At 40.4% G+C, this 13,981-nt stretch overlaps 1 protein-coding gene across 6 annotated transcripts in view; it reads right to left on the bottom strand.

The window, feature by feature from the left end:
• Positions 1-13,981, bottom strand: part of GAS2 (growth arrest specific 2) — a 135,975-nt gene that overhangs the window by 69,549 nt on the left and 52,445 nt on the right. For all 6 annotated transcript variants that reach the window (XM_034769820.1, XM_034769817.1, XM_034769818.1 and 3 more), the window contains one exon: positions 2,813-2,954. In XM_034769820.1, coding sequence (XP_034625711.1) covers positions 2,813-2,954 — 142 coding nt within the window. The remainder of the gene's footprint in view (positions 1-2,812; positions 2,955-13,981) is intronic.

Raw genomic sequence — 13,981 nt, 5'->3', positions numbered from 1 at the left:
GTCTATTACAGCAGTTGTTATTTCTACTGCATTGGCACTCGAAGGCCCTAATCAGAATAAAGATCCCATTGTGCTAAGAGCTCCAGCAAAAAGCAGGTAAAAATACTAATTCTCATTGCTTGAAGCTTTATAATTAAATGGACACCATCAACCTGTGATCTAGTCAATTTCAGAAAAGGAGCTCAAATTAGTTTCAGGTCCTACATCTGACAGTGAGTCACGCCTCAATTCTTCCAGGTGTTCTATCCATTAGCATGGATATCTTGCTAGATATTAATACTCAAAAAGAGAAAAAAAAACAACCATAAACAGCAAAACATGTTTAACGGACCACTCAACCAATCAACAAAAATGAGTTGCTTAATCAAGTTCTTCTAATAAAGGTTAATCTGAATTGTGCTTGATACATTCAGGAATACTTTAGCTTCATTTCTTAAGAGAGGAAATTGTCCAATAAAGAAAGTCTCTTGTACTTGTATTTCAGTGGAATTGGAAGGGGCACGGCCAATGGCAGCACTGTGTCTGTGAGACGGTGGGGGGGGGGGAGAGAGAGTATCCAGGGACTTACTCTTCACCCAGATACCAGATTAGCCACAGATCCAGCTGTCGATCTCACAATATTCATACATTTAGGGGTCCATTCCTCTTGCTCCCCCATGTGTTTGCAAACCCCCCCTGCCTCAGATATTCCACAGCTTCAGAGCTTTGGAAGTGTGATCATTTTGTTTGCCTTCCATGTGATTTTTTTTCCATGGGAGAAGGATGATTAACCCAAAAATACAATTAACCTACATAAAATGTGATAAGATACAATCCACATATCTTCAAAGCAATAGCCTCAAAACTGGTCTTTGTCAACACATTCAAAATTCTTCTCTGCCAAACATTTTCCCCCAAGGGATACACAACAGTTTTGTGTATTAAACAAAACAGCGTAAGAATAGAACAGATCAAGTGACAAGTGAAGCAAGATCCTTTCACAAATAATAGTGCTCAAAAAGCACAACACTAGAACAGAAGGGGAACAGATCAGTTGCAACAGAGATAAAGATTTTACTTATACAGTCAAAGATCTTTTGAGGACCTGAATACAGAAGCCTCTTGATGCAGTACAGTGTGTTCATTTATCTTCAGTACAAACAGATTAGTCTCATCAAAACAGCTTTAGGCTTTTATCTGAGTTCAGATCACAAGCAAACAATCGATTCTCTTCATCTTGTGTTTTCTACTGAAATGCAATCTTGAGGCAAAAAGTTGTCCTACATTTTCTTTCAAAAGAGAAGAGTAATAGGTATGAAGCATTATTAGGATGATGATTTAGCTGAAATAGTCCATTCTTGTAGTGGAGCAGCTGCAGGCATGAGTGTTGAATATCACTCTCCTCCAGGCAGTTGAGGAGTAATCAGATGAAAAGAAGTCAGTGTGGGATGGGGAGAATAATTTCATATTCTCTCCCTTCCTGAGATATACCTACCAAATCTGTGGTATAATGGTGAATTTCCTGCAGCCAAAACTGTGAGCATGTTTGGACCCTACTCTCCAGAGACAAAAAGAATCGTCTTATTTGGTGAACTAAGGAGCAAGAATCCCAGGCCATTCTAATATCAGGGATTTGTACAATAAAAAAAATGTACCTGGCATAAAACACATCTTTGTGCAGGGGGCAAATACAAAGCCTGTGTACCTCCTAAGTCCTGCTTAAGTGGGATTTAAGTGGTGCATAGGTTTTGTGCCCATCCCTTGTGGGGTAGGGAGGGTGAATGCAGACTCAGGAGATATTACAATATCATCTTCCTCCTAATTTCTGTCACAGCTGCTTTAGTTTTTTTTAGTTTTATATTATCTTATTAATTATTATTATTATTATTATATCTATTACTACAAGATGAAATTCAGTTGTGCTTTACTGCAGGTTTCAAACAGTGTCTAAACTTCAATGGATCTTGGTCCTGGTGCTTAATTAATTAAAATTTTCTGACCAATGGTAAAGTTCTAGTTCAGAAACAGATTTTTTTTTTCTTTTAACAATCCATTTTAACACAATGAGCCACAATGTCATGGAGCAATTTGGTCAGTAATGACTATTATGTATCTAAAAATGGCATGGGGTCTCATATGTAGATATTAAAATATGACTAATTTTGAACATGTCCATTGCATACTCTTAATGCTTATAAGTGTCTGTCCAGATGCACCCCTGCTGCCCTGGCACTCCATCAGGTTAGCAGTAAGTGGTGAGATCCAAAGCTCTAGACAGCTATGGCCCAGCCAGGATATCACTGATTGGGGGCTGTCCTTTTAAAGGTTCCCCCTTCACCATTGGGTAGCAGTGGCCTAGGGCACTCGAGTGTCTAGTGCCATCCCTGACTGTGCAATTCTTACTCAAACTGAACTGCCGGTGAAATAAATAGGAATTTTGATTGATTAAGAGCCACAGGTTGAGTGCCAGCAATATATTAAGCAACTTAATTTCTAGGTTTTAAAAACACTGTATTGGTATGTTTCTTCCTATCATCTGCTCTTTTTTTTTAAATGAATATAGTATTTTGAAATGCTATTTAACCAGCTTTAGTGGATTGCACTATACTTCTAACATATGTGGCAAGGCACGTATGAAAGTTAACCATCTGCAAAATGTCCACCTGGACCAAAAAGATATTCAGTGGCCAATTCTATTTTAAATAGGAGTGCTTTTGCCTTATTGGTTTAATCCAATTCCCATTAAAATCAGTGTGAGCACAGCTGACCTTTTAGTTCTATAAAAGCAGAATTTCTTTCAACATTGTCGATTACCATATAAGCAAGTACGTACCCAAGCCTTCTGATTCAAATAGGCATGTGTCGTCCACCCCCACATCTCTGCACCAGGATAAGAAATTTGCTGTGTTGTCTCGTGCAAAAAAAGACCCTGAAGGAGCATTGGCTTTGCATGGAATCTTCCGCACTGGCAGGGTCTATAAAAATAAAACAAAAAATCCTCATTCTAGGTATATGATATTTGGAAGGGCAGTATTTGTACCTGGGGAACGTAAAATCACATCATGCAGCATAGATATATATGTATTGGGTCAACTGTCACTCTTGCTCACTTCCTAAAGAATTACAGCCAAAGATAAATAAATAGTACAATTTATTTGGCACAGAAGCATTAGCCTGGCAGAGCTTTTAAAAGTACTAAGAGATTGACCCAAGATGTGACGTTTGGATCTGGATCAGTACTAGAACATTCCTCAAGTTTGGGAGCTTGAAATCCAGTGTTTTGGTTGAACTAATGGAATAAGAAGTCAGCTGTTAAGTAAGGATCCAGATTTGGATCTGAACATCCCCAAAATTTGGGGTGGATTGCTTGGGATCCAGTTTCTGGTCATTTATAAAGGTAACACTACAGTTTTGAAAATACTGTATTCACATCTGTCATTAGTAACCAAGAAACACCTTAGGAACAGGGGTAGTGATGCATGTGCTAGAGTCTTTGGGACTGTAAAATTCTTAACACTGGCAGTTTTGCACAATCTACACTCTGAACAGCTGACTTTACAAGCCCATTGAGTAAAGCATACACTATCATCCAGTACTTACAAAATCAAGGACTAGGATAGAGCCAGATTCTCATATCAGTGATACCAGAGTAATTCTAACTAAACACCATTGATTCTAAGGGAGTTACTCCAGACTTAGTCGGGCATAACTGAGATAAGAATCTGGTCCAAAAAGAATGACCAGCACAGAAAAACGGAGGGAGTGTTGCACCCTAGTTGCATTTGCAAGACATACATGCAAAGCTTCTATCAAAAATTTTAATTCTCATGTAAAGCTCATTTTTACGGTGTCAAAACCTATATATCTGCCACAGAAGGTCAAATAAACTGAGAAGTGACCATTGTTACCCCATAACTTTCCAAAGTTGCCCCATCACTTAGAAAGTCAGACCCCAAAATTGTTTTATTGTTTTTATTGTGCAGCTTTGCCATTAAAGTGATTTATGGAGTAACTGCTTCTATACTGGAGCTGGTTGTTAGATCCAAGAGCCATTAACTAAAGAACTGAGAACATGCAAATGGTGTCTGTAGCAGTTTCCAATTCTATGTCCAACAGTTACTATCAACAGTCCAAATAATTCTTGAAAGCATCACATAAAACACTGCAAGAAAAAAAAATCAAATGACTTTAGAAGGCTTTCACCTGACCCCCAGCTGCTGGCAGCACACTAATTACAGGATTTAGGAACAGCTGGCTTATGTGGGGCAGTCAGGAAGGGTGGGAATCAAACACTTATCTTATTAAAGTCACTTGCAAGACTTCCATTGACTTCACCAAGACCAGAATTTGGCCCAGTCTTTAAGAAATAATTCTATAAAGAACTCTGCGATGCAGTTTGTATAAAATATGTTACACAGCAGTAATGTATAATCAAGATAATGCACCCAATTGTCTGGTCTAATATGACCTCTTTGTGCTGCCCCAATAGTACAAAGAAGCCATAAAGCTGGCCTAACCAGCCAACTCACAGTTTTTGCAAGATGGCTGCCCCTGCAAAACTGCCTTCTGGACTCTAGCCTAGAGCGTGTGGCCAGAGTGCTGCTATGTTCCAGCAATGCCCATCTCCAGAAACATCCAATAAGTGACAGGTACAGCTAGGAGTAACTCAGTAGCCATGGGACTGAACGAGCCCCCAGTTGGACCAGAATAGGGAGAGAAGGGGTATAAAGGCCACATATATCCATGTTCCCACATGTCAGCTCCTGGGGTCCTGTGGCAAGCACAGTTTAGCTGAGTTCAAGAATTAGGCCCAATAATTTTGAGTTATACCGTTTTGAAAAAAGAAATGATTCCTTTTGTTAAGGACCAAAGGACGTAGTGTAGAACAGTGCAACTTCCCAAACATCTCTAGTTTCACTAGTTTATTTTAAATAGTGAAAGGCATTGGAATATAGGTTTTAAGAAAAAATATCACTGATGCTGATGACACTCAACTATATATCTCATTCTGAACTGATGGAACCACTGCTACTACTAAAATGGCAGAATGCCTATAGGAAATTTGCTCTTGGATGAAAAGCAGCTGGCTCAAACTGAACCCAGGCAAGTGATGCAGGTCAGAAAGGGGAAACATGTTGAAGATCTAGCCAAAATTCTGTCTCCACCTTCCAACGAAGCCATACAGCCCCTATTCATCAAAGTGGTGTGAAGCCTTAGAGTCTTGTTCGACTCCTCACTAAACTTAGATGATCAGGTAGCATCAGTTTCCCAAAATGCTTCCTTTCACCTCCAGCTTGCCAGGAAACTTCATCCTTTCTCCCAGATGAGGACCTGGCTACCATGAGCCATGCATTTATCAACTCCAGGCTGGATTACTGGATTTCTTTATCTGAAGCTGAAGAGGATGCTCAGGCTCTAACTGGTACAGAATGAGGCTGCCCACCTACTCTATGGCTCAGTCCCCCATGAACAAATAAGGCCTGTGCTCAAGTCCCTCCACTGGCTCCCAGTCAGCATCCAATCCCAGTTTAAGACCATGGTCCTAATTTTCAAAGCAAAAGCCCAGGCATACCACAGACTGAATATTGATTTATGAACCCTCAAACAGCTGGGCTCCTCTGGAATAATGCAGATCTCAAAGTCCAGGACAAAGCTGAAGATAAAGTGAAAGCTGAAGACAAAGTATCTTGGTCAAGGAGGTTTAGCTCCACAGAAGATCAGGTGAATCCAGAATCTGACCATCTTTAGGAAATATTGCAAAGCCTTCCTCTTTGAGAAAACTTTTACTACCATAAGAAACGCTCACAGCTTGAACACCCCTTTATTCCCGAACTCCTCTCAACCCTCCCAAAACACCTACCCCAGGCAAAATGTGACCCCATAAAAGAAGAAGTTACAGAGACTTTATGAAGTCCTCTAGGGACTTTGCTAATGCTATTGATTTTACATGCAGGGCTGTAAGATAATATGATGATGTGTGGCAGTATAAAACTTTAATATCAATAGAGAGAGTTTTGCCAGCTCCTGATTTTATTGCAAGTCTGTTGATATTTGGTGTTTTTTTTCTTAAAGCTCCAGTCCCAAGAGTGAGGTGGTTATGTTCGAATCTCAGCTTTTTTATTTTTAAATAGGTTTCTAGGCCTCATGGGTACAGAGAAAAACTGTAAAAAGTGAACATCAGAGACAAACACCGTGAGGCAAATAAAAAAAGAAACAAAAAAAATTATCATTATTTGGGGAACCTGTCTCATGATTTTGTACACAGGGTTTGGCAATACCAAGGATGTGACACATTAGGCTTGATCTCACAGGGTAAGAGTCAGAGCAGATACGGAGGATGGCAAAATACTCTTGAATCTAATTAAGAGTCTGTTGATCACTGTTTGAAATCCCACCCAGTCCTCCTAGCTGTCCCCCTTTACCCCACTACTAATGCTTTTCCCTTCCATTCTGGCTTAGGTCCCCATACTGAGAAGTGCTGAGTTGAAGTCAATAGAAGTTCCTCTTCACAGGATTGGGCTTTAACAATATTAACAATTAGCACTAGTCAGGTTTCTAGAGTAACACCTTCTTCATATCAGAACAGTCTCAAAGAGCAAGTGAGCATCAGTATCCTGAGGCAAATTCACACTTTAAAGCACTGACTGCTTCGCATTTTCAATTGAGTTCTCCTTCGTGACCTGCACCATTCTTGGTGATGTAATGAAGCATTCATCCATCTCAACCCAAGCCTGCACTCCTTTCTCAGTGAACTCTCAGTGAATGAGAATTTCATTGGAATAAAAAGTAATGTACAGACAGGGCTGGCACTTCCATTTAGTAGACCTAGGCGGTCACCTAGGGCACCAGCATTTGCGGGGTGGCAATTTGGCGGTGGGGGGGTCCTTCCGTGCTCCAGGTCTTCGGCGGAAATTCGGCAGCTGGTCCTTCACTCGCTCCGGGACCCGCGGCCGAAGTGCCCCGAAGACCGGGAGTGCAGAAGGACCTCCTGCCTAGGCAAAAACCCTGGTGCCGCTCCTGCATATAGAGCTTTCAAAGGAAGAACAATAGTGAAAAAGAAAGCTAATAAAAAATCAGTGTAGTTTTGTCAGAATAAGGATTCAGGGGCAGGCTATGTCCTTCGGAAAGCCACCAAAATAGAAAGAAATCTTGAGTTTTATGGAACTGAGTCCTTGATGCTGATGATTCTCCTAATGAATACAAATTATACCACTATTTCACTCAATATCATTTCCAACAGACACACATTGGACCCAAATCTGACCTCACACTGCTGCAAATCAGTAGTAATTAATGGAATAAGCAGAATTGAAATAATGCAAGACCAGTGTAATGAGTTTAGAAATTGGCCCAATGGCTTATAATACTTTTTACTATACTCAAACCTTTGAAAGATATGTTGTTAATTTACAATAGCTCCAATGTATGGGTGAACTCAAAGATGTGTTGTTTGGCAACATTATTTGTTAATTTGACTCACTAGACTATATATCCACCCAAAACCCAGTCTGAGGCTGCTACATAAGCCTATTGACACAGAGCCAGATCAGCTGATAGAATTGAAGCTAATGGAGAGAAGTCATTTACATCACTTGAGGATCTGGCCCATAGTGTCCCTACAGATATGTGGATGATCATTTTACTCAATTGTGACATTAAGAAGATCAAATGAACTCACCTCACAAAATCTGGATACCTTCTCATTTTTAAATCACTTTAGGTGTGTAATAACTTCATGCAAGACTAATTTAAGAACCAAACCTTGGTTGACTCCCACACCTTGATACGTAATTAAGAAGATGGCATGCACAAAGCTTCCTCCTTTGCACACCTGGGATAGGAGTCAGCCAGGATTGCAATCCCTGTGCTAGCCTCCTGAGTGTTTACTACCCCAAAGAGGGTGGGAAAGAGTTAGAGCCTCTATGTTGGGCTGCAGAGCTGAGTAGGTGTGAAGGAGAGCATGCTGCACCCATGATACCTTTTGTGCCAGGGATCTCAGGAAGGCATTATGCCTTGCTGAGGCACAGTGTCTTCCAGAACTCTCACGTAGAGTACTGTGGCTCTGCATCGTCACCAACACATGGTGTCACCAACACAATCTGACTCTAAATATTTCTGTAAAAAGAACGAGGAGTTCTTGTGGCACCTTAGAGACTAACAAATTTATTTGAGCATAAGCTTTCGTGGGCTACAGCCCACTTCATCGGATGCATACAGTGGAAAATACAGTAGGAAGATATATATATATAGTGACAAAGTTCTGTCCTTGACTCTATGGGTCCTGCGTTTCCTGACGGATTTTGCTAGCCTCAGAGGCTCACTGTGACCCTCCACATAGCTTTTCTCTCTCTAGAGGCAAGGGTCACAGTCTACTGAGCCATTTTCATCATAAGCCAACAAGGGAGGTGAGGAGAAACAACCCTCCCTCACATAGTCTCTGTTGTCTCCCAGTATCAGTGATTAATCAGGGAGGGGAGTGGCGGGGAGCCCAGGCCCGCCCTCTACTCTGGGCTCCAGCCCAGGGACCCTAAACTTAGCAGCTATGGAAGCTGACTTTTGGGAAATAGTGTGTGTACAATTCCCTGCGCTATTTCCCCACAGCAGCCCCCACTCAATATCTTCTTCACAATTACCTCAGGGCCTCCTTCCTTGCACCTGATATGAATTCGTACTACTTCATTCCTCCAACAGCTCCCTCCTATAGCTCCTGACACCCGCACCACACTGACTAACTGGGAGGCTTTTAACTAGTTCCAGCCAGTCCTTGATTGGCTTCAGGTGTCCGAATCAATCTAGCTGTCTCTCCTGCCTTCTAGAAGGATCTTAATTGGCCCCAGGTGTCTTGATTAACCTGGCGCAACTGCCATTTGGTTACCATGGTACCAGGGATTTGTTTAGCCTGGGGCTGACATACCTGTTCCTCACTACTTTACTGTAGCCATCTGGCCTTGCCCCATCACTATATTATATATATATATACACACACACACATACACACTCACACACACAGAGAGAACATGAAACAATGGGTGTTACCATACAGACTATAAGGAGAGTGATCAGTTAAGGTAAGCTATTATCAGGAGAGAAAAAGAACTGTTTGTAGTAGTAATGAAAATGGCCTATTTGCAGCAATTGACAAGAAGATGTGAGGAACTGGGGGGGGAGGGGAAATAAGCATGGGGAAATAGTTTTATTTTGTGTAATGGCCCATCCACTCCCAGTCTTTATTCAAGCCTAATTTAATGGTGTCCAATTTGCAAATTAATTCCAATTCAGCAGGCTCTCGCTGGACTAACACGGCTGCTACTCTGAAACCTAAATATTCTGTGTCTCCTTGTTTAAGTAGATGGAAAAGCCTGGAAATAGAAATACAATTGAGTATGGCCATGCAGTAATGTGTCAGGCCCATATTGGGTTAGTTTCAGTACATAATGTTTATTTAGTGTGCTACCCATACATTAGATATATTCACCTTGACAACTGAGGTCAGCCTCTTAAATGTATCAGTCAAGCGAGTTTCACTATGAAAGAGATATTTTCATGAAGCTAGCAAAATCTTACTTTAATAATGATTAAGACTTCTAGATTACACAATTTATAGGAAGATCCTCTGAAGGCAAATCGCAAAAGTGTCTATGTTCCTGAACTATTAAGCTTGTCTGACTGCTGTGTTATCCAGTCTAACCAACAGACATCTTGCCAATGTCACTGACAGGTGGCCTAAACAAGTATGAAATCAGAAGTGACAAGCAATGGCATGTAAACACAAAACATGTGCTAGACTCGGGGGGAGGGGAGGAAGGAAGTGTTTTGCTTTATAAATAATTCATGGCCTCCCTTCTATTTACTCAGATGACAGAACTTATCAGTGCAAACAGTATCACTGTCAAAAAATGCTTAAAATAAGACCACAGAATAGCAAAGTACTATACAGCCTAAGTTTCCTTACATGCTAAAGATCTATATCATGCATTGAATATATATCACACTATATTCTACCCCATTGCCCACAAACTTAGGGCCCAATCCTGCTCCCACTGAAGCCAACAGCAAAATACTCTTTCATTTCAATTACTGGAGGATTGGGCCAATTCTGAAGAATCGCAGGGGGATACCAATATTTTCTTAACACCTGATAAAATTCCCTACCTCCTTTTAAAAATAAGCTTTTTTTTATTATTATTATTTTCAAATCTATTCCTTTAATACCCAACTCTAAAACACATGAAAGTTCTTATTAAAGACAGGTTTTATGCTCAAATATTCTTTACTGATTTGTTTAAATGGCTTGAATGTCTCAAAAGTGTTTTGTAACAGATCATTCAGAAATAATTAGGTTTCCATATGGCAAGAGTGACTTTTGTTGACATAGTATAGTATATCCACTGTTACTTTGAAACAGCAGTGCCCACAATTACTCCTATCAAATATCACGAAAACAGTTCCCCAGTTACACTCTTTTTACAATCTTGTCTTGTTGATGTGCATACATGTGGTTTAATGCAGGATGTGAAAGTGTGAGTGAAACGGATGATGTAATCCTGGAAAAATGCTGTTAGGTTCACTTCTATACCCAAGAGGGTCTCTGTTTCACTGTGCTGTGAAATCACATAGAAAAAGAAATGTATTGGTATACTTTTTTTCCAAAATGAGATCCATAAATAAATGTTTTGTTTTGTTGCCCCCAGGGCATTCCACTTGAGGGTTGGAAGAAAAAAATATGGTTCCAACTGCTGTATATTGGTACTGACCCTGAATTTGGCAGTCATATCTACAAGTGTAGGTGAGTATGAATTAAACACTGTCTAAATGATCAGAGAACATTCAATGGGTTAAACAATCCCTTGTATCAAGCTGCACCCAGGTTCTTTTTTATTTGTTAGTTTGCAGAGCATTTTCAAGAGGCATTAAACAGACTAACACTGCAAGAAACTATTAACTTTGACAAAAAGTTAAAGAGCTAGAACTAGCCATCATAACATCTCACATCACAAAAAGTGAAAGCCTCAATAATAATAATTAAAAAAAAGCTAAAACTTGGGGCAGCTATAGGTGAAGACCAACGGCTACTGGGGAAATCTTAAAAATGTAAGGCTGGAAGGGACCATGAGAGGTCATCTAGTCTAGGCCCTCCATGTAGAGACAGGATCAAGTAAACTTACCTAGGCCACCCCTGACAGGTGTCTGTCTAGCCTGTTCTTAAAAACTTCCGGTAATGGGGATTCCACAACCTCCTTTGGTAACACTGCTCTACAGCCAAAATGCTTCTGAAATAAATGTAGTCAAACTTTACCAATTCTGGATCACTGAGAACGAAAATGATGCTTAAAACTGTTGATTGGCTCTAGTTTTCAAGATATGCTATTGGGTCGGTATATACGACCCTTGACTTGGGAATGGCGGAGGATAAGTGAGTTATAAAGGGAAGGGATCTCAATTTAAACCAGAAATGACTAAAATACATCTTTGACTGGATCTATGAATAAATCTATGATTGGGTTTGGACAGTTGCTTTTTAGACAAAACAATGAATGATGCATTCTGAAGCTGGTATTGCGTCATACATGATATGAATTGCATCATGTTATTCCTAGAAGTTACGGATGATGCAATCATAACAAAGCTTACATCACTCTGCTGAACAAATTGCCCTATATCAGCTCTAGAAATCATACAGTATGTGCTCTCTTATTTTTCAGTGTTTGATTTTGCAAAGGGACACATTTCTGTTTAGCCAAAGTGAGCAGAGATGCCTCGTACTTGTGTGAACAGTGCAGATAACTTCTGCTATGTTTGTGGTGAAGTGACTTTTGCATCACAAAAGCGCAGTAGAACCACTATGGTTAAGAATCACCTTTATTTTGGCTGCAAAATTGGAGATCAGGACAAGAGGTGGGCCCCACACATATGCTGCAACACTTGTGGAACAAATCTTCGCCAGTGGTTGAACAGGAAAAGGAAATCTATGCCTTTTGCAGTGCCAATGATTTGGAGAGAGCTAACAGATCATACCAGCAATTGTTACTTCTGCATGGTGCCTCCAGTTGGGAAAGGTGTGTCAAAGAAGAAAAAGTGGACTGTACATTATCCAAACATTCCATCAGCTATACGCCCAGTACCCCACGGAGAAGGACTGCCGGTTCCTGATGCACCAGAATCATTCTCTCTTGAGTCAGATGAGGAAGAGGAAGAGGATGAAACTTCTGGTCCTGAACCATCAGTGTCACAGGACCCACATTTTCTCCCATCCTTCTCCTTTGAACCACACCTCATAACACAAGGTGAACTGAATGACCTTGTCAGGGATTTGGAACTACCCAAGAGTAAGGCAGAGCTGTTGGGCTCCAGACTACAGCAGTGGAATCTCCTGGCGGGTGATGTTAGGGTTTCCATGTTCCGTGACCGTCAAAAGGATCTTGTCCCATTCTTCTTCATGGAAGGTGATCTTGTAGCCTGCAACAACATCAATGGTGTGATGGCAGCCCTCAACGTCGTTCACGATCCAGATGAGTGGAGACTGTTCATTGATTCATTGAAGATGAGTCTTAAAGTTGTTTTACTGCATAATGGCAATGTTTTGCCATCAATTCCAGTTGGTCATGCAGTCCATATGAAGGAAACCTATGACAACATGAAACAACTTTTGAGGTGCATAAACTATGACCAACATCAGTGGCAGCTTTGTGACGATTTGAAGGTTGTTGCTCTCTTGCTTGGTCTGCAGACTGGATACACAAAGTACTGCTGTTTTCTCTGCGAATGGGATAGTCGTGCAAGAGATTCCCACTACATCAAGAAAGATTGGACACTCCAAGAGTCATTGGAGCCTGGGAGGAAAAGTGTTCAGCATCCACCACTTGTTGAATCAAGGAAGTTTTTGTTACCACCCTTACACATCAAGCTGGGTCTGATGAAGAACTTTGTCAAGGCCGTTGACAAAACACAAGCAGCTTTCAAGTACCTCCGTGGAAAATTTCCAAGCTTAAGTGAAGCTAAGATAAAGGAAGGTGTCTTTGTTGGTCCTCAGATTAGTGAACTTCTTCGAGATGATGCATTTGACCATGCACTGCGTGGCAAGGAAAAGATGGCATGGAAAGCCTTCCAGTTAGTGGCAATAAATTTTCCCGGAAACAACAAGACAGACAACTACAGGTTGTTGGTGGAAAACCTCCTCAAGGCATACAAAAGCCTTGGTTGCAACATGTCACTAAAGATACATTTTTTGCACTCTCATCTAGATTTTTTTCCACCGAACTGCGGAGCAGTGAGCGACGAGCACGGCGAGTGATTTCACCAGGACATTGCAACAATGGAGAAACGCTATCAGGTCAAATGGAGCCCATCAATGCTTGCAGACTATTGCTGGACAGTGACAAGAGATGCTCCATTTAATGAATACAAGAGACAAGCCAAGAAGCGCCGAGTAGACACTGAATAGGACTAAACTATGTAAATAATAGTTTTTTGCCTTTTGTTTCATAATAAATTTTATTTATATAATCCTTTTGCTGATTTTTAAAGTGTTACATAAACAGGACAAGTGAAATATTATCATGTAAAGCAACCATAAACACATGAAAAGACCTAGGTTTACAATTTATGATTAACACTCTACTGTCTACACAATATACATAGACATAAAATGTAAAAACTAAAATATCTTAGAAACAGTAGCCAGTTGTTTTAATTGTCAAATTTGAATTCAGCACATCAAAATACATAATAAATAGCACATTTTATCTCTGAAGCAGACGACTTCTCAAAAATTGTAGACCAGTGTAATGTATTCCCGTAACTAAGTATCTTTATAATTAACAATTTTTTCCTAGTAGCTAACCTAAATTTCCCTTGTTACACATATAAGCCAATTACTTCTTGTCCTACCTATAGTGGACATGGAGAATAATTGACACCATCCTCTTTGTAAAAGTCCTTCTCCTCTCAATCTCTTTTTTCTCAAGGCTAAATATGCCCAGTTTTTTAAAACCTTTTATCATGT

This window comes from Trachemys scripta, chromosome 4 (assembly GCF_013100865.1).
Source record: "Trachemys scripta elegans isolate TJP31775 chromosome 4, CAS_Tse_1.0, whole genome shotgun sequence".
Lineage (NCBI taxonomy): Eukaryota > Metazoa > Chordata > Testudines > Emydidae > Trachemys > Trachemys scripta.
Note: the sequence above shows the minus strand (reverse complement) of the source record. Positions and strands in the feature narration are given on the sequence as shown.